A 26,671-nucleotide genomic window follows, 5' to 3' on the forward strand; every position below is an offset into this window, starting at 1 on the left:
ACACACTGATAGTGCAGACCTATTCCTTGACAGTCGTTTACGACAGTACAACTCCCTCCCACGGCTGGAAAAGGTGTGGTGACCCTGAAGTCGATCCTGTTCAGAAAGTTGGTGATCAAGTCTTTGAACCTGGCACAGATCTTTGATCCGTCCGGGGAGTACTGGATATCCAGATTATCACTCTGAAATCATCCAGATGCATGGGTTGAAGAAAAACTAGATAAACAAATTATATATAAATATATATCTGAGAGCTCGTACATGCTGAAGAATTGTAAGAGATATCGAACCAGTTAATGTCCGAGAGGGCTGGGAAAAACCCGAAATCTAGATGGTTCTATAAGCTGTGTCTATACTATACTTCTGCCCTGGCAAGAAAAGTAAGTTCCCCAAAGCATCTCGATCTCATAAAAAAATGGAAACGAACAACAACCACAAGAATAACCTGACACCTTCTGGTAATAGCTCGGAATCAGGTTTAAACAACCACCGCAATAATAATAATAATAATGTGTGTGTGATTAGGGTTGTTAACGAAGCTTTTAACAATTTTTCAGTCCTATCGCTACAATGTCTGCAGTGTGGCAGTTTATAGTGATGTCTAGCACTGTGGCATCATGCCGCAGACACGTAGCATGATGTCCCACCCAGTCATATTATCCTGACACCAGGCCGACCAGTCTTAACACTAACCTCTTAACGCCGAGCGCCAAGCGAGGTTGCTGTTAGTATCATTTTTGATAAGTCTTTGGTATGACTCGACCGGGGTTCGAACCTACGACCTCCCGCTTCCGAGGCGGATGCTCTAACCACTAGGCCACCGGAGCAGCTAATATTAATAATGACACAATTTCTCTCTCTCTCTCTCTCTCTCTCTCTCTCTCTCTATATATATATATATATATATATATATTCTTATGTTACTTGTTTGGGCTCGAATAAACAATAAACAGTAATACAAGAAAGAGTGAAAACAGCAAGTTTTGAAAAATACAATAATTTATTTCCCTGGAAAATTCTGTAAATATGACCCTCAAAAAATGAACTTGCAGTTTTAAGAATCAAATCCAAAAATAATCCAAGAATAATCCACGAATAAAATTTTTTAAGTCCTAATAACAAAATGTTCTAATGATTTCAAGTTCGAATCCCGACGAAGAATCCAAGATGGAAGACGGTGACGTATGCTGTAATCTGTAGTGTTGAAGTCTACAGTTCCTTGTAGAAACAAAAATTACAACTCCGGTTTTGAAAATCTGAACAAATTTTTATGAAAACTGTCCTTGTTCAACAATTTAACATGAGCAAACGTATTTTCCAGAAAAAAGACTTATTCCTTCTGAATCCAAGTAATTTGAAATAACTCCAATCCAAGTAATCTGAAATAACTCCAAACAGCAAAAATATAACTTCCAATGTTAAGAAAAAGCCCAGTTGCAAGTGAAAATATCTCTCCAAAACAAAGGTTATACCGTAATTATGTACTTGTTAAACATCACGTACAGCCAGTGTGGCCCTGACGAAAACCATTCATTTTACTCTAAGAACTAAAAAATAATAAAAAATTGTTTACACCTTAAACACGTTTTCCGATCATGACCTTGACAACAACCAATGATTTTAAAATAAAAATAGAACTTATTTACGTGGTTGCTACTAATTTTGAATCAAGGTCAGGATCTAGATCAACACCTGGTGTTTATAAAAGGAACAGTCAAAGTCAAACTATTTTCTGGAAAAAGCATATCTCCAGTGAAAAAATTTACATTACAATAGCATGTAATGAAAATTAAAAAAAATTAAAGCTAAGAAACAATTAAATTGAAATAAATATATATTAAATCAGATATAATTAAATCAAATATACATAACAATATATACGATTCATGTTTTGTGTAAATATACAAATCTAGCCACCCAACTGAAGTTGATGCTACCATCCAAGGTGTAGAGAGGTGCATTTCTAATGTGAAATCATGGATGACATGTAACAAGCTGCAGATGAATGATGATAAAACTGAGGCCATTCTGATCACAACACAAAGACTTTCTCATTCACATCCTTTACCTCAAACAATAAATATCAGCAGCACCAACATTAAATTCACACAATCAGTACGAAACCTAGGTGTTACTCTGGACAGTAATCTCACATTGCACCGACGTGTCATGAACATATGCAAGGCTGCATATCTTGAGCTGAAACGCATCAGCTGAATTCGCAAATATCTTTCATTTGATGCCACTAAAACCTTCTGTGTTCATTAGTACTTTCAAGACTAGACTATTGTAACTCAATTCTGTCTGGTTCATCTCAATATCTGCTCCAGAAACTTCAAAAAGTTCAAAACACAGCTGCTCGGATCATACTTAGAGCACCACGATCAGAGCACACCTCCCCGCTGCTCTGTACCCTACACTGGCTATCTATTCGATCCAGAATCAAACACAAAAAATTTGTTCTCTGTGATACGTTTCACTGTCGGACTCTAGTCCAACATACCTATCTGACCTCACCCATGTGTATACACCAGCAAGATACTTACGCTCCTCTTCTGACAATCATATACTCATTATTCCCACTATGAAAACAAAGTCATATGGATAGCGTTCTTTTGCATACCAGGGCCCAGCAATGTGGAATGAATTGCCCACTGAACTTAGACACAAAGACACAGTGATCACATTCAAGAGGGCTCTCAAAACTCACTTATTTCGACTGCAAGAAAAAGCTTAAAGACCCAATAATGTTTCCTACCTTAAATATTCTCAGCATGTTTTTTTTAAATGTTTTCTTATTTCATGGTGTTTGTTTTTGTAATCATATCATTATATGTTTTTTATCTTACAGGTGTTGTCTAATGTTGTAAAGCGCTTAGAGCTTCTAAAGATTAGGCGCTATACAAAGTCCTCATTATCATTATTATCATTATTATATATATATATATATATATATATATATATATATATATATATATATATATATATATATATATATATATATAGAGAGAGAGAGAGAGAGAGAGAGAGAGAGAGAGAGAGATGTGTTGTTCAAAGTCACAATTGAAGAGTTTATGTACCGATAATTCTGAGCAACACTGAACAATATTGCAGGATATTTTAATCTCAGATGTTTTACCATGAACATTTTTCCCCTTATTTATAACTTCACTTACAACGAAATCGGTGGTTGTCACATTGAACTGGATGTGTATGTTTGGGAGTGACAAATTCTCTGAATTTTCGATGAGACAATATGCGCTGTGTTTGTAACTGTTCGTGCCAGCTTCGTAGTAAGAGCTACTGACGACAGGATTGGACCGGCAGGTAGTGATAAGCAGTACCATTACAAACCTGAAAATTAAAGTGTATTATTAGCCGATGGTATATTTATTGATTCCCTGCTTTTTATCTCTATGTATACTTTGTTTAAAGTTGCTCAAATTACATGTTGCCTGTAAAGCCAGTAACAAATTATTGTTCATGTCGGGTAAACATGCGTATTTAAAATATGAAAAAGAACGAAAATTACGGGAGCAGTCCAAAGAAGTTTACATGGCATGTGAGCATGTATTGTGTGATAATTTATGTATAACACGAATTCTTTCATGTATTGTGTAATGATAATCTATAACATGAACTATTACACACACACACACACACACGCACGCACACACACACACACACACGTTAACGTTGCAAACCGTCATAGCTAGCCTTAGTGCTGTTTAAATTATGAACCACAACCTGTGAGGTGATTCCTTAAAAGCTTTAGTTATGTAATTATTGCATTTTCATACACAATATACACAATTTTATACAACACCTGTCAAAAGTCTGAAATAGTATAAAGAAGTTCATCCAAAGTATATCTTAAGAATTTAGTTTGTTTACAAATCTTTCAGTGCCTCCCTCCGTTGCTATGTAAATCCTTTGGCTACCAGATATTTTTGGTGTCTCTATAACTTAATCTAATGCATATTTGATGCCTGATGCGACTTGAAGTGAAGAGATATGAGGCATGGATTATATCTGGCTTAGTCAACTAGTCAACGGTCTCAATGGAGCGTAGTTTGGTTTGGAGTACCTTTAAAGACTTCGGTAGTTTAATCCCTTTTAATTTACGCTATTCTGTGAATTGCGGGATTTTCTAAGAGAACTGATCTTGATATTTCACTGGAGTAATAAATAAATTATTTTTACTGGCCGTCGATACATGGGTAACATTATAATAATCATAAAATCCAAAGATATTCTTTAACGCAAATGTAGCTGAGAAATAAACATGGCCACCTTTCGTTAAAGACACCTCAGGTTTAAATCCAATAAACCGCGAATTACGTACGTAATCGGCTACTTCAATCGGTACATCTTGCTAGCCAGTACGTAAAAGCATAAACAAGAAAAGTTGCTTGCTACGAGTGAATAACGGATATATTTCATCTCGTGGGTGAAAAACTCGATTATTTTAACTAGTGGTTTCTCAAGGGAAAAAAGTTGCACTTCAGCTCTATAAATTATGTTAGATAAAGGCAGAAACCGAGTGCAACAATTTCACTCTAAATAATTTATGAAAACTAACAAAGCATGAAAGCTAATACTAAAGATACCAGGACGACGCTTGAATAATTCATACATTCTATTTGGCTCTCATTAAAAACAACTATTAGACTTCATCCGGTTAAAGTTCTAACTGGGAACCAGCAATAAATATCATATTACACCAATGAAAATAATATAATGACTGAAAGATCTAACAGATTATATTTGTACATGATTGAAAATGGTTTTTACAATATGCGCTATGTGTATGTTCGAAAGCAGATATGTAAGTATACTCAGCGCGACAGTAAAATGGTTGTTACGATTTTATGGTCTTAAACTAGTAGTATATGGGGCCACACTAGCGACAATGGGAATTAGCATTACAGAACCCCTTAGGCCACTCTAGCGACAAGGGAAATTTAACATGGAGAAAAACCCTGGGTCACTCTAGCGACAAGGGGAATTGAACATGGAAATTGAACATGGGAATGTCACCTGGGGATCAGTGGGAATTAAACATTGGTAACGTCATAGGTTTATAGGGTCTAAACCTTTTATAGGGTGAAATGTATTTGTAGGGACAAAGGGTTGATAGGGACAAACATAGACATACAGAAACAAACAAATACACATTGAAACACACAGAAAAGAGGACAGAAATATTCTAAAGAAAGACTCACAGATAGAATAGAGACTCGATAAAGAAAAGTCTGTTGTATGGGTTCAAAACATTTATTCAAGTACATATATACATGGGCTCTCTGGCCTGTGCTTTGGTCTAAGCACTATCCATTAAATACATGAACATTTGAACATAACAGAAACATATTTACGAGTTGTTTAGTTATTGACTCTAGTAAACTAATGTTTAAAATTAACGTTCACTCCTTTCTAAAATCACTTCATATGCAACGAATTTACATTAAATGTTCGTTTATAAGAACAAGTTAAAACAAAACAAGTAACAAACAATCAAATAAGAGAAAGTTCGTGTTTGTCTCTCTATCCGTTACACACGTTGTTTAAAATCTGGTCAGCTACCACTTGTGTCCCAGCATAGATGTTTCCGATCTCGTATTCCCTGTCAGTCGTAAATCTGCTGTTACGTCCATCGTGCTAGGTACACTTATCGGTAAGCAGATCAAGAGCAGTGATAGTCTTCTTCCCATGGAGGTACAACATATGCCATATGAATAGTCACTTTTCCATCGGTGATGTCAAATTTTTCTCTCACCGACCGCGCGTCTTCAATAGCCCTCAAAAGTTTGGAAGAAGTTATTTCTGCAGGTGTGCTAAATCCGAGACATACAGGCGAGTTCAAACTGTCGTGATACATAGATAGGCTCAAGCGACCTTCATCTTTGACTTGGCAATGACATTTGAGTTCCTCTAACAGTGAGTCAAGTAGATCCGTAATGAAACCTGATACTTCCTCGGCTGGAACGTCAGACGCGAAGTCTTTAAATTTCACCGTGTAGGTGTAAGTTGTCGTTCTAAATTTTCTCGAGGTCGCTGTCTGGGTTATTTGGATGCTAAAATACTCCTTTAGGTCTATTGAATCCTTTCCCTTCTTGAACGCACTTTGCTGTGACGGTATGGTGGTGAAAGAGGTCAATGATGTTTGTTCCTTCTCTTTTTTCTTCTGCGTAGAGTTATTCATCTTTCTCGTCGCTTGTCCTCGCAATGAAGTGTCGTTCTTGGAAGTCGTCCCTTGTTATACTGGGTGATATCAGCATGTCCACAAGGTAAAGTTTTGTGGTCTGGAAATTTCACTGGTTGCACGTAGTTTGTCATGGCATTAGTACATAACAACTAAGATGTGGTATTGCATTGGTGATGTGATCGTGAGGCATAGAATCACACCCGAGTTTCTCGTTGGACTTGAGTCTTACGCTCTATACTTGCTGTTTGAAAGGATTCATTTTTGTCGATTGGTCTTGGTAGTGACAATGAACTATTGGTCTTGGACGTTGTCCCTTTTTATATGCTGACCAATATCGATGTGACCGTACGGCAACGTAAAGTGATTGGGAAGTCTCACTCGCTTCTGGTACACGATTTGATAGATTTTTTCCAGGGGTCGACTGACGATGTGGTGAGTGGGTAAACGTACAATCTTGTTCGGTTGGTGAGTGGTCACTTTAAAGTTTCCATCCTCTCCCGATTGCAAGGCTTCTTTCAATACCCCAAAGTTGACCACTCGACTGGTACGATAATTCAGAGTCAGTCCTTTCACTTTGCACTCTGTGTGCACTTCTCCTTGTTTGTCCCGGTATTGGTAGCCGTAATTTTTAGGACCGCCACTCGCGAAACTTAGAATCTTGTCGTCGGGGTGTTCGTCTGTCCAGGCTCCTAAACGGTTTTCTTCGATGTTAGGGTGTTGCTGACCCGGTCGATCGATGTAGATGCAACTGTCCGTGTCAAAGTACAGGACGCGTTCCCCTAACAGTTCTAAAGCTTCGTACAATTTTAAGCGAGCATGAGCTGTCACGTAAGCCGCAATGATGACATTTCCAAAAGGGTCGTCTTGTACAAAGTCCAGATCTTCTTCGTAATTGACCAAGATCAAATTCTCTCGAACGACGTCCACGTGTTTCATGTATTTGGTTTTGTCGTGAATCATCTGGAAGTAGCGGGAAGGTTCTGTCAAATATTCCGTCTTGGATAAACACGGTCGTTGTGCCATTTTACCCCACAAGCAATTTAACATCACTTTGGCAAACGATCGCCTGCCTTCGTTTTTCTCGATGTGGTCTAAAGAGATGCCTTCTTGTTCATAGTATTTCTCTTTGAATTGTATTTGGTCTTCGGGAGTGTGACACCAGGAAGGATAGCCGCTGGCTTCTTGTTTCAGTTTCAAAAAGGCATCCACGTAGTCAGCGAAAATGCCTTTCTGCGTGGGGTCACCCTTGTGGTATTGTTGTGTCTTGGGAAAGTGGCAAATTTCGTACACTTCTAACAGTTGGTATCCCATGTCCAGAGCTTTGAACAATTCTACGCTGACCCAGGTTCCCGTCAAGGCACGTTCTTCCTGGGTGTGCTGACAAGGTTGGTCTTGGTTGCACGTTTCGGCACAAGTACGGCACAATGGAAACATCAGTTTGCCTTGACAATGGTGAGGTAAGACGGGATGGTATAGGTTCGTGGGAGGCAAAACTTTACACTTGATCAAGCCTTCGTATTGTCGAATGTTTTTCAGGTCGATGTGTTCCGTTAACAATTGCGGGTGCCCTACAGGAAAGCGACAATATTTGCACACGTAGGGATACAGCGAACACACGTCCAAGTATTTGATTTCTTCTCCTTTCTCTTCGTCGGCTTGGTACAGCAAACAGGTGGCATTGGTCCTTCCTCCGTACAAACTATCCCTCGGGTTCAGCGGGTCCATGAACTGGTAACTTTCCACGAGGCGTTTAAACTCGGGATCGGTTTTCATACGGTGATCGTACTCGTGTTCCCACATTTCCACCACTTGGTATCCTTCCTGTTCCAACTTTAGGCGCCGCTGACAAGTGTCCTGGTACAAGTCTTCCATGGTTCGTTGTAAAAACTGATTTTTAGTGCTACGATCAGGGTAACAGACGGGACATCCGTGAAATAAGCAACCGTTAAACTCGTACACGATCTTTGGGTTTTCTAAGTCCCAGCCATCTACCGAATACGTTCCGATGGTCTTTTCACCCCCTCCGTTGCGGGCATGCTGAATCCATTTGTTTTCCTTGTCGCACAAGTAATGTAACCAACGTAGGGCTTTGACCGAGTATTGACGTTTGACAAAGTTGGTCGTTTGAGGGCTGATGACAGCCACGGTGTTTTCAGGCATGAATCGTTGTCGATACACTAAGAAACACGCTTTGGCAATGGTGCAAGCTTCTTTCAAAGGATCGACCCCTCCGTGTTCCATGAACAGTTCTCGAAATTTTCCACAGCAACGCCGTAAAATGTCCACGTCGGAACGACAATACTTTAGCATTTCTTCCTGAAAGTCGAAAGGGTATGAGGCGTGAGCCTGGTACCAAGCGTAGAAAGCTTCTCGTTGTTCGGTACGCATGTTGTCGGGGTCGTAATAGTGAGCCTCAGGTAAATGGGGTAGAACGGTGTGTTGATTGGCTTCCGTATTGAAAAAGTGTGGAAAGTACCCTTTAGCCATTTCTGTCATTCCAAACGTTTTAGGCATTCGACTCAAAGGCATGGCCAAATAGCTCATCGAATCTTTAAACTGTACTTGTCTCACTTGCATGAAAATGATTTTGGCTCCGTTCAAAGTCACTTTAGGACGTTTGGTGCCATGTTCCGTATAGTATCTGAGAAGAAACTGTCCATCGTATCCGGAGAAATTGTGAGCCATCACCGTGGCATGACGATGACAATCTCCGTAACGTTCGATGTCCTCTTGGCTCCACGTCTTGTCGATGGGGTCTAAGACCCATCGAGCGAAATCGGCTAGCGTGTTCGGTCCCCGAAAGATTTTTTCACGTCCTCCAGGAATCTTGCTGCAGTGAGGGCAATGACTGAAGATAGGTTTTTGAATGCACTTCTCGCACGCTCGATGAGCCACGCAGAAATTAGGAATGTGAATGCCAGTCTCTTGCATGCATTCGAAATCGAAAAAGATGAAATTGCTTTTCTTCTTGTGACCATCCTCTTTCTCTGGTTGGGGTTGGTATTTTTGCACGTAGCATTGGTGTTTCAAGTCCACGATGTGATGACAAATGTGACATTTTTTTTCCCTGAACATACGTGTGCCTTGGTACTATTGGTACGTATGCCTTGTCCACACGTAGGGCACAATCTCAGGAGTTGACAAGCACATTTCTGCTGTGAACCTTGCGTCTTCAGATGTTGTTGGTAACAGGCAGGGCTGACAAACGTGCGCAGACAAGCAGGACAATGCAATGGTTTTTGCCCTTCGCTCAGACAGGGTGGAGAGGCCAAACATCCTCGGCATTTCGATCCACAATGTTTGTGTTGCTCTCGATTATTATAACCACGGTCACATTTCTCACAGTAATATCTGTATCCCAGGAATCCGGGGATGGCGGTAATGGTATCGAAATGTTCATCGTGATAATAGACATGAATGTATTTTCCGTCCTTAAAGTCTTGGCCTCGAAACAACAGAGGTCCGCGCACTTCTTGAGGGTGCACTTTCAAGGTGTATCGTGGAGCTAGGGCATCTTGCAATTTTCGCATCTCAGGAATGCCACAGGGTGTGTCTTTGGACAGTCCGGCTTGTTGTAACAGGAGTTCTGCTTCATTTCGTTGTTTGGCTCGATCGGATCGTTGAATAGTTTTCCAGGTTCTTTTCCATTCTACCGTGTCGTTCTTGTTGGCATAGGTTCGTCCCACCACGATGGCACGGGCTAAACACATCTGGTCTTGAGGGTTGTTAATTCGGACGAGACTTGTTTTGGTGTTGCGAAGGTCGTCCACCAATAAGACCTTTTTGCGTCCAGTCCCTTGAGGAGGAGAGACGTGGGCCATTTTCAGTGTGGCTTTACCATCGGTGATGTCAAACTGATCATTAGATTGTTGTACGTGTTGAATCTTGTCCATGACTTTGGAAGGGGTTAGTTCTGCGGGTCTGCTAAACTCGATCCAAACAGGGGATTTCAAGCTGTCGTGATCTATGGATAGTGTCAAGAAATCGTCTTCTTTGGGTTGACATTGTCGCTTTAGTGTGGTGAGCAAAGAATCCCACATCTCGGTGATAAACCCTTCTGCTTTCTCCAATGGTACGTCGGACTTGAAATCTTTAAACTTCACCGTGTAGGTGTAAGTCGTGGTTCTAAATTTTCTAGAGGGTCGCTTTTCCGTCTCTCGAATGTGATAGTACTTTTCAGGGTTAACTGGTGGACTTTGGTTTGGAGTGGGCTCTCTATGTCTGGTCTCAGACGTGGAAGGTGTTGGTTCAGGTTTGCTCATGTCTTCGTTTTGAGCGGACACTTCTTTTCGTGTGTGAGGCGATACGTCACTTCGCTGCCTCTTACGTTCTTCTTCTCTCTCACTGAAATCGTGCGATCGTTTCATCTCGATTGCTGATTGAGAAATCATTTAACCAAGTTCATTCTCTCCATATATACCCTCTCTACCTCTTGTTGTCACAATGATTTGGTATATTTCACAAGGGCAAGTGAAAGCCAAGCATATAGGAGCCCAACGACAGCGGTGCGTCTTAAACACCTCATGCATCTTGATGACCCTTCGATTCAAACCCTACCACGAAAGAAAGAAGTTGCAAGAAAAAAACCCAGACAGTTGGTGTCTTCAAGAGAGCTAGAGACGCCGGCACTGTGTCGCTGGGACACGTACGTACTCCAGAAAACTACGCCACTCGACAACGTTGTCTCCTTCTCTCAGTCACTTCTACTTTGTCGCTGAATACATTCTACCAACCCTGTTTTAACACACGTTTCTTCATCTGATATTTTTAAAAAATATACTAAACGCATTTTTAAAAGAACTACCCTTTTTCGACAGCAGTGACGGCGTCTCCTCCTGCTGTTACCACTGTTGCTGCACAAAGATGATCTTTCCTTAAGATCAAAATATGAGACAGAGCAAGTAAGTTGTGAAGTTGAGCGGAGGTGTCTAAACAACAACTGTCAAGCCCCTATGTTCCATTTCTGTTTGTGATAATAACTTGTGATACTTCACATTTTCTAAAGTGGAAATCTTTACAAACCGTACAAAAGTTATATGACTTTGGCTTCTGACAGTTGTACAGACTCTTCACTTTATAAGTGTCACGAGAAAATAGTGTATCCAAGTTTTACCATTTTCCAAAACACCCATACACTTGCAACGTGATCAGAATCTGTACTTCTTTATTTGTGGATATCCAACAGACCCGTCCCAGCATATATAGCTGGTTAAGAACTGTAGGAATATCACCTCATTTTTTTTGTTCCTCTTAGGAGGATAGGACGAACATTGTTACATTTTTTCCTGAACCCATGTTTTGACTTTAGAATTCAGAGTTAACCATAGGCAGGGTTATACAGGGCAATGTCGCTTGCTTCATTCTTGAAAAAGCCGTGTGATTGTCTTTTTTTCTGAAAAACTGTAAATCTAATGTTAGAAGAAAAAAAATTCCGTGACATGTTGCAATTCCAAAATAGGATAAAGTTAAGATACCAGAATTGTGCAAACTCAAGCTTTTATTTTATCCAAAGATTTACTGATGGAAGAAAAAAAATCGTTCTACAATTTTTTAGAGTGTAAACTTTTGCAAAAAATAAGATGACAAACGGAACAGTTCGCGTAATTATGGTGACCACTGATCACAATTTTGGAGAGGTATCTTCAAACGGGAACATATTTCATTAGGGTATAAATCAAAACCACAGAGAGAGAGAGAGAGAGAGAGAGAGAGAGAGAGACAGAGAAAGCATGTATTCCTACTTTAAAAATATCACGACACGTACGTTTGTTTTTTTACGGTATATTTTCCTTATGAAAGTTTCAAAGAAACACTCATTCCACTTACATAAGATAAGATAAGAATTCTTTATTTCAGACTACATAGTCTATACATCTAAATTAAAATACAGATATAAAGTAAAATCACTGAAAACATAAAAGAACATATAGAACATAACAATCACATCCATAGAAAAAATACACCCTTTAAAAAATATCACAAGAGTGAACTGAAGACGCATGTGATTAAAGAGTGACCACAGAAAAGTACATCCAAACAAGTCGTGATATATTTCGTAACATGACTAACATAATTTCCATGAGTCGCCCATGGCGTGATCATTTGTGTGTTAGTTTTATTGTTTGTGAAGTGACTAATGGTCAGGTACAGAAAAACGCGTCTGATCATCTCGCGGTGCGAATAACAAGTGAAACCAATTTGAAGCTAAGGCGGTGGAAAATATCGACTGACCAATGAAGTCACTTACAATGTGCAACTCATTGTTTGGTTGTAAATTCAGGGCAAGTAGAGTAGCGACCAGCCGCAGAATAAAAAAAAACAAAAAAAAAAAACACGTCCGATCTTGTCACTGTGCGAAACGGTACTGAAGTCAATTCGAAGCGAAAGCGGTAAGAAAATAAGTATAGCCAATGAAATCGTTTATGATGAGTGATGCATTGTTTTTTTCTTAGGTAGTGTGGCGAAATAATGCCAACGCAAGAGCGTTGTTACCATTGCAGTGCAGACAGATTGGAGAGTGTAAACGTACAAACCCTTTGTTGCGTATTGTACCATTTCTTCTTGCCAGATCAAATACTAAACGGCCACAGTACTGGTTCGCGTTTTGAAACTGACAAACATTTTTAATCTTACTCAAACATTTTGACAAGCACACTCACATGAATAGAGACAGAAGTGTAAAATATCGGTTGGCCCAATGAAGTCACTTACAATGCGTAACACAATGTTTGGTTGTAAATTCAGAGCAAGTAGTGTAGCGACCAGCTGCAGAATAAAACTGACAAACATTTTTAATCTTACTCAAACATTTTGTCAAGCACACTCACATCAACAGAGACAGATGTGTTACAGTACCAGGTGTCAGTTTTTTGTTATTTTTTTCCCTTCAAGCTAGTGATTTTGGGGTTTGTATGAAGTAAAGAAACTAAAAGTACAGTGAACCTCAAGGATGATAACCCAAGCTGTCTATCCATTGATGTATGTATTTACATCAGAAGAAATATGATCCTAAAACAAAAAGATATAAGGCAAGCATGATTAGAACGAACACAAAGACAGCAAATTGTAGTAACAAAGGTATGTTTTCCTTCACGTCCGCGTAACTTAAAGTTTCAATCCCCTTGCAAGACAAACTTAGTACCTTTTGTAGAGCTTGAAATAAAAAACTGAACAAACTTAAACACTTTGCTATAGATACATGCATTTTCTTTTTTGCAGCAACAGACTAAACAACATAAATAAATTAAATCTTCTAGCAAAAAAGAAATACATCATAAAAATAGAATTAAAGATTAACGATGACTAACCAACAAAACCGAATTTAACAAAGGCATTGACATGTGTAGAAATGCCTCTCAGTTTGAGAAAGTATTTGGATGTCATATGCCATGTACCAACAACTTGAAAAAAAATGTATAAACAGAGAGAAACCTTAATTCAAAATTTAATTTTGTTCCAAATTGTTTGTGTTTTTTAGGGAATATACCTAAGCACTAATAAAGGGTGGAACAGGGAATATACACATAAAAGCTTTGATATTTCTGAAAAAAATGAGGTGATATTCCTACAGTTCTTAACCAGCTATATATGCTGGGACGGGTCTGTTGGATATCCACAAATAAAGAAGTACAGATTCTGATCACGTTGCAAGTGTATGGGTGTTTTGGAAAATGGTAAAACTTGGATACACTATTTTCTCGTGACACTTATAAAGTGAAGAGTCTGTACAACTGTCAGAAGCCAAAGTCATATAACTTTTGTACGGTTTGTAAAGATTTCCACTTTAGAAAATGTGAAGTATCACAAGTTATTATCACAAACAGAAATGGAACATAGGGGCTTGACAGTTGTTGTTTAGACACCTCCGCTCAACTTCACAACTTACTTGCTCTGTCTCATATTTTGATCTTAAGGAAAGATCATCTTTGTGCAGCAACAGTGGTAACAGCAGGAGGAGACGCCGTCACTGCTGTCGAAAAAGGGTAGTTCTTTTAAAAATGCGTTTAGTATATTTTTTAAAAATATCAGATGAAGAAACGTGTGTTAAAACAGGGTTGGTAGAATGTATTCAGCGACAAAGTAGAAGTGACTGAGAGAAGGAGACAACGTTGTCGAGTGGCGTAGTTTTCTGGAGTACGTACGTGTCCCAGCGACACAGTGCCGGCGTCTCTAGCTCTCTTGAAGACACCAACTGTCTGGGTTTTTTTCTTGCAACTTCTTTCTTTCGTGGTAGGGTTTGAATCGAAGGGTCATCAAGATGCATGAGGTGTTTAAGACGCACCGCTGTCGTTGGGCTCCTATATGCTTGGCTTTCACTTGCCCTTGTGAAATATACCAAATCATTGTGACAACAAGAGGTAGAGAGGGTATATATGGAGAGAATGAACTTGGTTAAATGATTTCTCAATCAGCAATCGAGATGAAACGATCGCACGATTTCAGTGAGAGAGAAGAAGAACGTAAGAGGCAGCGAAGTGACGTATCGCCTCACACACGAAAAGAAGTGTTCGCTCAAAACGAAGACATGAGCAAACCTGAACCAACACCTTCCACGTCTGAGACCAGACATAGAGAGCCCACTCCAAACCAAAGTCCACCAGTTAACCCTGAAAAGTACTATCACATTCGAGAGACGGAAAAGCGACCCTCTAGAAAATTTAGAACCACGACTTACACCTACACGGTGAAGTTTAAAGATTTCAAGTCCGACGTACCATTGGAGAAAGCAGAAGGGTTTATCACCGAGATGTGGGATTCTTTGCTCACCACACTAAAGCGACAATGTCAACCCAAAGAAGACGATTTCTTGACACTATCCATAGATCACGACAGCTTGAAATCCCCTGTTTGGATCGAGTTTAGCAGACCCGCAGAACTAACCCCTTCCAAAGTCATGGACAAGATTCAACACGTACAACAATCTAATGATCAGTTTGACATCACCGATGGTAAAGCCACACTGAAAATGGCCCACGTCTCTCCTCCTCAAGGGACTGGACGCAAAAAGGTCTTATTGGTGGACGACCTTCGCAACACCAAAACAAGTCTCGTCCGAATTAACAACCCTCAAGACCAGATGTGTTTAGCCCGTGCCATCGTGGTGGGACGAACCTATGCCAACAAGAACGACACGGTAGAATGGAAAAGAACCTGGAAAACTATTCAACGATCCGATCGAGCCAAACAACGAAATGAAGCAGAACTCCTGTTACAACAAGCCGGACTGTCCAAAGACACACCCTGTGGCATTCCTGAGATGCGAAAATTGCAAGATGCCCTAGCTCCACGATACACTTTGAAAGTGCACCCTCAAGAAGTGCGCGGACCTCTGTTGTTTCGAGGCCAAGACTTTAAGGACGGAAAATACATTCATGTCTATTATCACGATGAACATTTCGATACCATTACCGCCATCCCCGGATTCCTGGGATACAGATATTACTGTGAGAAATGTGACCGTGGTTATAATAATCGAGAGCAACACAAACATTGTGGATCGAAATGCCGAGGATGTTTGGCCTCTCCACCCTGTCTGAGCGAAGGGCAAAAACCATTGCATTGTCCTGCTTGTCTGCGCACGTTTGTCAGCCCTGCCTGTTACCAACAACATCTGAAGACGCAAGGTTCACAGCAGAAATGTGCTTGTCAACTCCTGAGATTGTGCCCTACGTGTGGACAAGGCATACGTACCAATAGTACCAAGGCACACGTATGTTCAGGAAAAAAAAATGTCACATTTGTCATCACATCGTGGACTTGAAACACCAATGCTACGTGCAAAAATACCAACCCCAACCAGAGAAAGAGGATGGTCACAAGAAGAAAAGCAATTTCATCTTTTTCGATTTCGAATGCATGCAAGAGACTGGCATTCACATTCCTAATTTCTGCGTGGCTCATCGAGCGTGCGAGAAGTGCATTCAAAAACCTATCTTCAGTCATTGCCCTCACTGCAGCAAGATTCCTGGAGGACGTGAAAAAATCTTTCGGGGACCGAACACGCTAGCCGATTTCGCTCGATGGGTCTTAGACCCCATCGACAAGACGTGGAGCCAAGAGGACATCGAACGTTACGGAGATTGTCATCGTCATGCCACGGTGATGGCTCACAATTTCTCCGGATACGATGGACAGTTTCTTCTCAGATACTATACGGAACATGGCACCAAACGTCCTAAAGTGACTTTGAACGGAGCCAAAATCATTTTCATGCAAGTGAGACAAGTACAGTTTAAAGATTCGATGAGCTATTTGGCCATGCCTTTGAGTCGAATGCCTAAAACGTTTGGAATGACAGAAATGGCTAAAGGGTACTTTCCACACTTTTTCAATACGGAAGCCAATCAACACACCGTTCTACCCCATTTACCTGAGGCTCACTATTACGACCCCGACAACATGCGTACCGAACAACGAGAAGCTTTCTACGCTTGGTACCAGGCTCACGCCTCATACCCTTTCGACTTTCAGGAAGAAATGCTAAAGTATTGTCGTTCCGACGTGGACATTTTACGGCGTTGCTGTGGAAAATTTCGAGAACTGTTCATGGAACACGGAGGGGTCGATCCTTTGAAAGAAGCTTGCACCATTGCCAAAGCGTGTTCCTTAGTGTATCGACAACGATTCATGCCTGAAAACACCGTGGCTGTCATCAGCCCTCAAACGACCAACTTTGTCAAACGTCAATACTCGGTCAAAGCCCTACGTTGGTTACATTACTTGTGCGACAAGGAAAACAAATGGATTCAGCATGCCCGCAACGGAGGGGGTGAAAAGACCATCGGAACGTATTCGGTAGATGGCTGGGACTTAGAAAACCCAAAGATCGTGTACGAGTTTAACGGTTGCTTATTTCACGGATGTCCCGTCTGTTACCCTGATCGTAGCACTAAAAATCAGTTTTTACAACGAACCATGGAAGACTTGTACCAGGACACTTGTCAGCGGCGCCTAAAGTTGGAACAGGAAGGATACCAAGTGGTGGAAATGTGGGAACACGAGTACGATCACCGTATGAAAACCGATCCCGAGTTTAAACGCCTCGTGGAAAGTTACCAGTTCATGGACCCGCTGAACCCGAGGGATAGTTTGTACGGAGGAAGGACCAATGCCACCTGTTTGCTGTACCAAGCCGACGAAGAGAAAGGAGAAGAAATCAAATACTTGGACGTGTGTTCGCTGTATCCCTACGTGTGCAAATATTGTCGCTTTCCTGTAGGGCACCCGCAATTGTTAACGGAACACATCGACCTGAAAAACATTCGACAATACGAAGGCTTGATCAAGTGTAAAGTTTTGCCTCCCACGAACCTATACCATCCCGTCTTACCTCACCATTGTCAAGGCAAACTGATGTTTCCATTGTGCCGTACTTGTGCCGAAACGTGCAACCAAGACCAACCTTGTCAGCACACCCAGGAAGAACGTGCCTTGACGGGAACCTGGGTCAGCGTAGAATTGTTCAAAGCTCTGGACATGGGATACCAACTGTTAGAAGTGTACGAAATTTGCCACTTTCCCAAGACACAACAATACCACAAGGGTGACCCCACGCAGAAAGGCATTTTCGCTGACTACGTGGATGCCTTTTTGAAACTGAAACAAGAAGCCAGCGGCTATCCTTCCTGGTGTCACACTCCCGAAGACCAAATACAATTCAAAGAGAAATACTATGAACAAGAAGGCATCTCTTTAGACCACATCGAGAAAAACGAAGGCAGGCGATCGTTTGCCAAAGTGATGTTAAATTGCTTGTGGGGTAAAATGGCACAACGACCGTGTTTATCCAAGACGGAATATTTGACAGAACCTTCCCGCTACTTCCAGATGATTCACGACAAAACCAAATACATGAAACACGTGGACGTCGTTCGAGAGAATTTGATCTTGGTCAATTACGAAGAAGATCTGGACTTTGTACAAGACGACCCTTTTGGAAATGTCATCATTGCGGCTTACGTGACAGCTCATGCTCGCTTAAAATTGTACGAAGCTTTAGAACTGTTAGGGGAACGCGTCCTGTACTTTGACACGGACAGTTGCATCTACATCGATCGACCGGGTCAGCAACACCCTAACATCGAAGAAAACCGTTTAGGAGCCTGGACAGACGAACACCCCGACGACAAGATTCTAAGTTTCGCGAGTGGCGGTCCTAAAAATTACGGCTACCAGTACCGGGACAAACAAGGAGAAGTGCACACAGAGTGCAAAGTGAAAGGACTGACTCTGAATTATCGTACCAGTCGAGTGGTCAACTTTGGGGTATTGAAAGAAGCCTTGCAATCGGGAGAGGATGGAAACTTTAAAGTGACCACTCACCAACCGAACAAGATTGTACGTTTACCCACTCACCACATCGTCAGTCGACCCCTGGAAAAAATCTATCAAATCGTGTACCAGAAGCGAGTGAGACTTCCCAATCACTTTACGTTGCCGTACGGTCACATCGATATTGGTCAGCATATAAAAAGGGACAACGTCCAAGACCAATAGTTCATTGTCACTACCAAGACCAATCGACAAAAATGAATCCTTTCAAACAGCAAGTATAGAGCGTAAGACTCAAGTCCAACGAGAAACTCGGGTGTGATTCTATGCCTCACGATCACATCACCAATGCAATACCACATCTTAGTTGTTATGTACTAATGCCATGACAAACTACGTGCAACCAGTGAAATTTCCAGACCACAAAACTTTACCTTGTGGACATGCTGATATCACCCAGTATAACAAGGGACGACTTCCAAGAACGACACTTCATTGCGAGGACAAGCGACGAGAAAGATGAATAACTCTACGCAGAAGAAAAAAGAGAAGGAACAAACATCATTGACCTCTTTCACCACCATACCGTCACAGCAAAGTGCGTTCAAGAAGGGAAAGGATTCAATAGACCTAAAGGAGTATTTTAGCATCCAAATAACCCAGACAGCGACCTCGAGAAAATTTAGAACGACAACTTACACCTACACGGTGAAATTTAAAGACTTCGCGTCTGACGTTCCAGCCGAGGAAGTATCAGGTTTCATTACGGATCTACTTGACTCACTGTTAGAGGAACTCAAATGTCATTGCCAAGTCAAAGATGAAGGTCGCTTGAGCCTATCTATGTATCACGACAGTTTGAACTCGCCTGTATGTCTCGGATTTAGCACACCTGCAGAAATAACTTCTTCCAAACTTTTGAGGGCTATTGAAGACGCGCGGTCGGTGAGAGAAAAATTTGACATCACCGATGGAAAAGTGACTATTCATATGGCATATGTTGTAACTCCATGGGAAGAAGACGATCACTGCTCTTGATCTGCTTACCGATAAGTGTACCTAGCACGATGGACGTAACAGCAGATTTACGACTGACAGGGAATACGAGATCGGAAACATCTATGCTGGGACACAAGTGGTAGCTGACCAGATTTTAAACAACGTGTGTAACGGATAGAGAGACAAACACGAACTTTCTCTTATTTGATTGTTTGTTACTTGTTTTGTTTTAACTTGTTCTTATAAACGAACATTTAATGTAAATTCGTTGCATATGAAGTGATTTTAGAAAGGAGTGAACGTTAATTTTAAACATTAGTTTACTAGAGTCAATAACTAAACAACTCGTAAATATGTTTCTGTTATGTTCAAATGTTCATGTATTTAATGGATAGTGCTTAGACCAAAGCACAGGCCAGAGAGCCCATGTATATATGTACTTGAATAAATGTTTTGAACCCATACAACAGACTTTTCTTTATCGAGTCTCTATTCTATCTGTGAGTCTTTCTTTAGAATATTTCTGTCCTCTTTTCTGTGTGTTTCAATGTGTATTTGTTTGTTTCTGTATGTCTATGTTTGTCCCTATCAACCCTTTGTCCCTACAAATACATTTCACCCTATAAAAGGTTTAGACCCTATAAACCTATGACGTTACCAATGTTTAATTCCCACTGATCCCCAGGTGACATTCCCATGTTCAATTTCCATGTTCAATTCCCCTTGTCGCTAGAGTGACCCAGGGTTTTTCTCCATGTTAAATTTCCCTTGTCGCTAGAGTGGCCCAAGGGGTTCTGTAATGCTAATTCCCATTGTCGCTAGTGTGGCCCCATATACTACTTAAACTAATAACAGAAAGAAACGAAATCAACAAATCTGGTAAAATTCAACAATTAATAATAACTTATTTCCCTGGAATAAAAGTAACAAATTTAAAAGGAACTAAAAATACTGTGAATTAAATCCCAAATAATCCTAAATGTTCTTTCACGAGTCCAAAAGTAAAGATTGTTCCGAATGAATTCAAGTGGTGTTTCCAGTTAATTCACATCTAGAATGTACTGATGTACCATTAGTCTTGAATATGACGATGTATCAATAGTCTTGATGAACCACAACGATATAATCCAAAATGTCTTTTAATGAGTCTTAAATAATCCCACATAAATGCTTTAATCCAAAGTTAATACATTCTTTGTAATTCCAATAAATAATTTAAATAATGATTCCTCTCAAATTATCTGAACACAACTAAAAGTGATTCCACCAGACTGATATTAAAATAGGAATGACTGATTTTGTTGAAAACAAATTTATATCAAAACCTAAGTCACAATAATATGACCAGGATAAAGGTAATTTTCCTATCTAATTCGTAAACAATTTCGCTTCAGTAACTTCCAAGGCCATATTCAAGAGCGCTTAGCATTAAGAGGTTAGTGTTAGGACTGGTCGGACTGGTGTCAGGATGATGTGACTAGGAGGGACAAGATGCTACATGCCTGATGCCCCAGTGCTAGACATCACTATAAAATGCCACACGGTAACCATCGTAACGATGACTGAAAAATCATTAAAGCTATGTTAAAACTCAAATCCACACACACACACACACACACACACACACACACACACACACAGACACACACACACACGAATATGAATAATCGCGCTTAAAAATGACTACATCATTTAGAAATGGACTGAAATGTTTCAATATTCCAGAAAAATTGTCAGAGCACAAATACAAAGCGATGAAGAATATTAAGGCAAGAAAATGTGCAACCAACGGAGTTCAAAGACGAAGATGAAGACATAAGTCAACAAATATATGATAGATCTGCGAGAAATGCATATAGAAAGAAAACGTTCGCGACGGCGAAAAGCCCACATAAAAGATGCGAGATAATGATAATTGAAAGAGAACGTATGGAGGTCCAGAAAGAAAGAAAAAAGAACGCAATTCAAATTTAAAATATCCAGGACAGAAATCATTACTAGCATATCCAAAATACATATCATTTCGCGCATATCCAAAATACATATCATTACCGGTATATCTAACATACCTATCATTGCCAGCATGACCCAAACACATATTGTTGCCGAAACAGGTAAACACAGGTCTTTGTATGTCGCGAGAATTATGTAGTCGTTAAACTAGAGAAAGATCATCGCTTAATTTGGATGTGATGAAGTCTTTGATACCCAAATTGTTTACCAAAGCGTTATTATTTTCACCTTCATATCCAACGACATAAATAAACTTCAAGGTTCAATCACGATATTTGGACATAGTCCTGGAATAGTTACCTGTAAAGTATATTCTGGATTAATGTTACTTTGTATGAAAATTATGTAAAGATGTGTTACTTAGCAAAAATATTATATAATGATGGATAATTGATATGAATACTATGTAATAGTGTGTAACTCTGTGTGAATATTATGTAATGATGTGTTACTCTGTATGAATATTATGTAATGATGTGTTAATCTGTATTATGAATATTATATAATGATGTATTACTCGGTATGAATAGTATGTAATGATGTGTTACTCTGTATGAATATTATGTAATGATGTTACTCTGTATGAATATTATGTAATGATGTGTTACTCGGTTCGAATATTATGTAATGATGTGTTAATCTGTATGAATATTATATAATGATGTATTACTTGGTATGAATATTATGTAATGATGTATTAATCTGTATGAATATTATATAATGATGTGTTACTAGGTTTGAATATTATGTAATGATGCTTTACTCTGTATGAATATTATGCAATGATGTTACTCTGTATGAATATTATGTAATGATGTGTTACTCGGTTCGAATATTATGTAATGATGTGTTAATCTGTATGAATATTATATAATGATGTGTTACTCGGTTTGAATATTATGTAATGATGCGTTACTCTGTATGAATATTATGCAATGATGTTACTCTGTATGAATATTATGTAATGATGTGTTACTCGGTTCGAATATTATGTAATGATGTGTTAATCTGTACGAATATTATATAATGATGTATTACTCGGTATGAATATTATGTAATGATGTGTTACTCTGTATGAATATTATGTAATGATGTGTTAATCTGTATGAATATTATGTAATGATGTGTTAATCTGTATGAATATTATGTAATGATGTGTTAATCTGTATGAATATTATGTAATGATGTGTTACTCTGTATGAATATTATGTAATGATGTGTTAATCTGTATGAATATTATGTAATGATGTGTTAATCTGTATGAATATTATGTAATGATGTGTTACTCTGTATGAATATTATGTAATGATGTGTTACTCTGTATGAATATTATGTAATGATGTGTTAATCTGTATGAATATTATATAATGATGTGTTACTCGGTTTGAATATTATGTAATGATGCGTTACTCTGTATGAATATTATGCAATGATGTTACTCTGTATGAATATTATGTAATGATGTGTTACTCGGTTCGAATATTATGCAATGATGTGTTACTCTGTATGAATATTATGTATTTAATGGGTTATTTGATATAAATATTATGTAATGATGTATTACTCGGTTTGAATATTATGTAATGATGTGTTACTCTGTATGAATATTATGTAATACTGTGCTATTTTATATGAATATTATGGAATGATGTATTACTTTGTATTAATATCATCTAATTATTTGTTACTCTGTATGTATATTATCTAATGATGTGTTACTCTGTATGAATATTATACAACGATGTGTTGCTCGATGTATATATATATATATATATATATATATATATATATATATATATATATATATATATATATAATGATGTGCGCACTGGGGGTATTAAATATTGTGTGGTATCTTCTGCAGTTTGTGGAACATATATTTACTATGTATTCTTTTCTATGTATTAAACAATTCAAAACTATAACCAAAAGACACTAAAACTCACGACAATAAAGTAATAAAATTACAATGCTGATAATAGCTTATATTACTTTGATGTATAGCAACACGTGAATTGTATTAGGGGATGGTAAGTGGCTCCCTTACTGATACTTCAAGTCTGAATGATAGATACGCTGGTCTACATGCTTATATGGGAAGATGGGATATGTATGCAGTGTGAGGTTTATTTTTCATCTGCCACCATCATCATTGATGCTTCTGTCCCTGTCATGAAGCCTTTCATTTCTGTTGTAAGATCTGTTACACCCGTTACATATTGCCTCCTAACGCTTAATGATAAATTTCATCATGAGGGGTTTGCTATGTTATTAATGGTTGCCAGATACCTACCTACCTACCAACCTGCCTACCTGCCAGCCTACCTATCTACCAACCTACCTACCTAAATACCTACCGATATACATGCATACATATATTAATACATACATACCAAGAAAATGGGGTTCACTTCGGAAATATAAAAATACTCAAGACTTACTAAATTTCTTGTATATATTATATGTACTTAAATAGCTGCAGAAAAGTAAAGACATTAACAACAAAACAACAAAAAATGTTAAATTGTACAACCTCTTATTGTTCTTCAGTATGTTGTCTAACAATGTAAATAAACAAATTAATTACAACAACAACAAAAAAAAACACCACTAAAACATCCCTCTAAAACTGTTTCCCCTCCAGCAAAAAATCCAAAATTAAAAAGAAAATATTACAACAATCAAATGCTAGCGAATATATCAATATAATTGCTTGAAAGTGTCTAAAAGGTAAAAATTACACCATGCAGTTTGGGACTCTTCCGATCTAAACAAGAATAGAGCTAAACCTCTGATGTATGGAATTTTCGCACTCACCTTAAAATCTTACAAAACAATACTTACCTGAATAAGGTATATATCAGCGAGCGAATAGACATTATTTGCACAAAAGGATTACTTCCGCCAGTGGTCTTCTGGGGTAATCTGCGTTTAGAAGAAGGGTTGATATCATTACCTTCAGGGCTAATCGGATTTACTTCTCCATGAAATCTATAATTCTGCAGCAACTCTTTGCAATACGCTTTGTCTTGTATAATACTCCGTCACCAGCACCCCTTGTATTTCAATGTGTTCATCAAGTCATCAATATATCCTTGCAGATGTCGATGATCATTTCTACCGATATTTCTGTTAAGTGCGTGAGGAATTCAGGATTTATTCACAGATTAATCTGGGTATTTTCAGACATCAAACCCGCAAAGTCCCAGGCATAATACTCCAAAGCACCTGAAATTGTTCACTGACAGAAGAGGCTGCAGTACATGCACCATAATTAAGGATTCAAATCGTCGCATGCGCTTATTAAAGATTAAACAAGATTATTGTACACAGCAGGAGGCAATTTGTTAACCGTTTTGCACCCGAAGGACCTCTTAAATGAGTCGCTCTTAGATGTTGTGCTTTTAATTATTGACTAATCCAATCTAGGATCCCTTTCATTTAAAATGGTTTCTCAACGTCACGCACTATATAGACCGATTGTCTTTGGTTGACTTATCTTTCGAATGGCTAATAAATCCTTGAAAATACTGCTAGGGTATCCTACTTGAATTTCTAGGAGAGAGAATTTAGCCTTTTAAATTGAGGAATAAGCTAATTCCTACATATTATTCGATTTTTTATAGAGAATTATACGGTTAAAATCCTGGTCGGGGAACATGTAGTGGATGTCTTTGTTTACTTTCGACTGTATGACCCTGCCAGTGTGAATTCTTGCACTGTGTTGTTAGTACAATACTTAGAGACCATCCCGAATATACGAAATGCTTTTGAAACTAAAATGGTTATGTAATTTAGTTTTTAACATTGATTTAAACTCATCTATTATAAGAACTAAACAATGATTACTACAGCTCATTCAAGAGGTTGGCATGCGCATATTTGTTATTGCCTCAGTGGGAACAATGCTTTGCTTTATCGGAATTATGCAAAAAGTCGATAATATAATGTATTCTTTCGGATGAAAAAATGCACTCGGTTTTTGGTATTCACTTCTTAACCGGGGTCGAATTTACACGACATTTCAAGACATTGCATTATACTGAGAGTTACACGACATTTCAAGACATTGCATTATACTGAAATTTACACGACATTTCAAGACATTGCATTATACTGAGAGTTAAGTGTCGATACTGTTGAAACTATTCTGATTTTTATCAGAAACTGAGCTAATACAAAAAAGATTTCGAAGGCAAATCTGACGTGTTGAATTCTATCTTTTATGAATATAAAAAACACGGGTAATTAAGTCTTGGAATTTAATAGAACACTCAGATTGTTTCTCAACGCTTCGGTGGCCTAGTGGTTAGAGAGTCCGCCTTGGATGCGGGAGGTCGTGGGTTCGATCCCCGGCCGAGTCATACCAAAGACTTACAAAATTGGTACTAACAGCTGCCTCGCTTGGCGCTCAGCATTAAGAGGTTAGTGTTAGGACTGGTCGGCCTGGTGTCAGGATAATGTGACTGGGTGGGACATCATGCTATATGTCTGCGGCCTGATGCCCCATCACTATATGTCATACTGCAGACATCATAGCGATATGACTGAAAAAATTGTTAAAGCTACTTTAAAAATCCAAATCACACACACACACGCACACACGCACACACACACACACTGTTTCAAAACATAAATAGAACTCTATTCGTAGCCATCATATATTTAGATACTTTATCCCATATAATTTTCTTTGCCACATCTTAGGGAAAATATTAATTGAAGATCTATGCTGCATCAAAATAGAGAAGTTCTCACATGGAGAAAACGAATGAGATGTTAAGTGAAACTAAGTTGTTGTTGTTGTTGATTCTTTTTCAGTATTGGCGATCTATAATGAGGAACTGCACAAGACAATTATAGCAAGATTGTAGCAGTGTTTTATATAATTCCACTGTTCATTTAAAAAGGGGTACGGTCATCAGCTTACAACCATTCATTTTGCTATGGTGTTACCTACGAGAGACTTGTTGCCAATTCTCGCTAAACAATCCACTTGAGGTCTATACTCGTGTGTCGTTTTTTTTTTTTTTTTTTTTTTTTTTTTATACAGAACTTCGTCTCTGCGTACATTGATGTTGACTTTGCTTTTCCGTAACGTCACTCTGAGACAATCCTGTCGAGCTTCATATACTGATAAATACATGAAAAGCGATGAGAACTTCGAGAGCGTCATACGGG

The 26,671-nt window shown here is 38.9% G+C and overlaps 1 protein-coding gene across 1 annotated transcript in view; it reads right to left on the reverse strand.

Annotated features, from left to right (window-relative positions):
* Window positions 1–24,810, reverse strand: part of LOC149804459 (uncharacterized) — a 39,741-nt gene extending 14,931 nt beyond the window's left edge. The window contains exons 1-3 of the mRNA XM_089932692.1: window positions 24,335–24,810; window positions 3,177–3,354; window positions 20–182 (exon numbers count right to left, since the gene is read on the reverse strand). Coding sequence (XP_089788818.1) covers window positions 20–182; window positions 3,177–3,354; window positions 24,335–24,369 — 376 coding nt within the window. The 5' untranslated portion in view covers window positions 24,370–24,810. The remainder of the gene's footprint in view (window positions 1–19; window positions 183–3,176; window positions 3,355–24,334) is intronic.
* Window positions 24,811–26,671: the final 1,861 nt, after the last annotated feature.

The sequence above is a fragment of the Sinohyriopsis cumingii genome, chromosome 2 (assembly GCF_028554795.1).
Source record: "Sinohyriopsis cumingii isolate HCF-2022 chromosome 2, ASM2855479v2, whole genome shotgun sequence".
NCBI classification, from domain to species: domain Eukaryota; kingdom Metazoa; phylum Mollusca; class Bivalvia; order Unionida; family Unionidae; genus Sinohyriopsis; species Sinohyriopsis cumingii.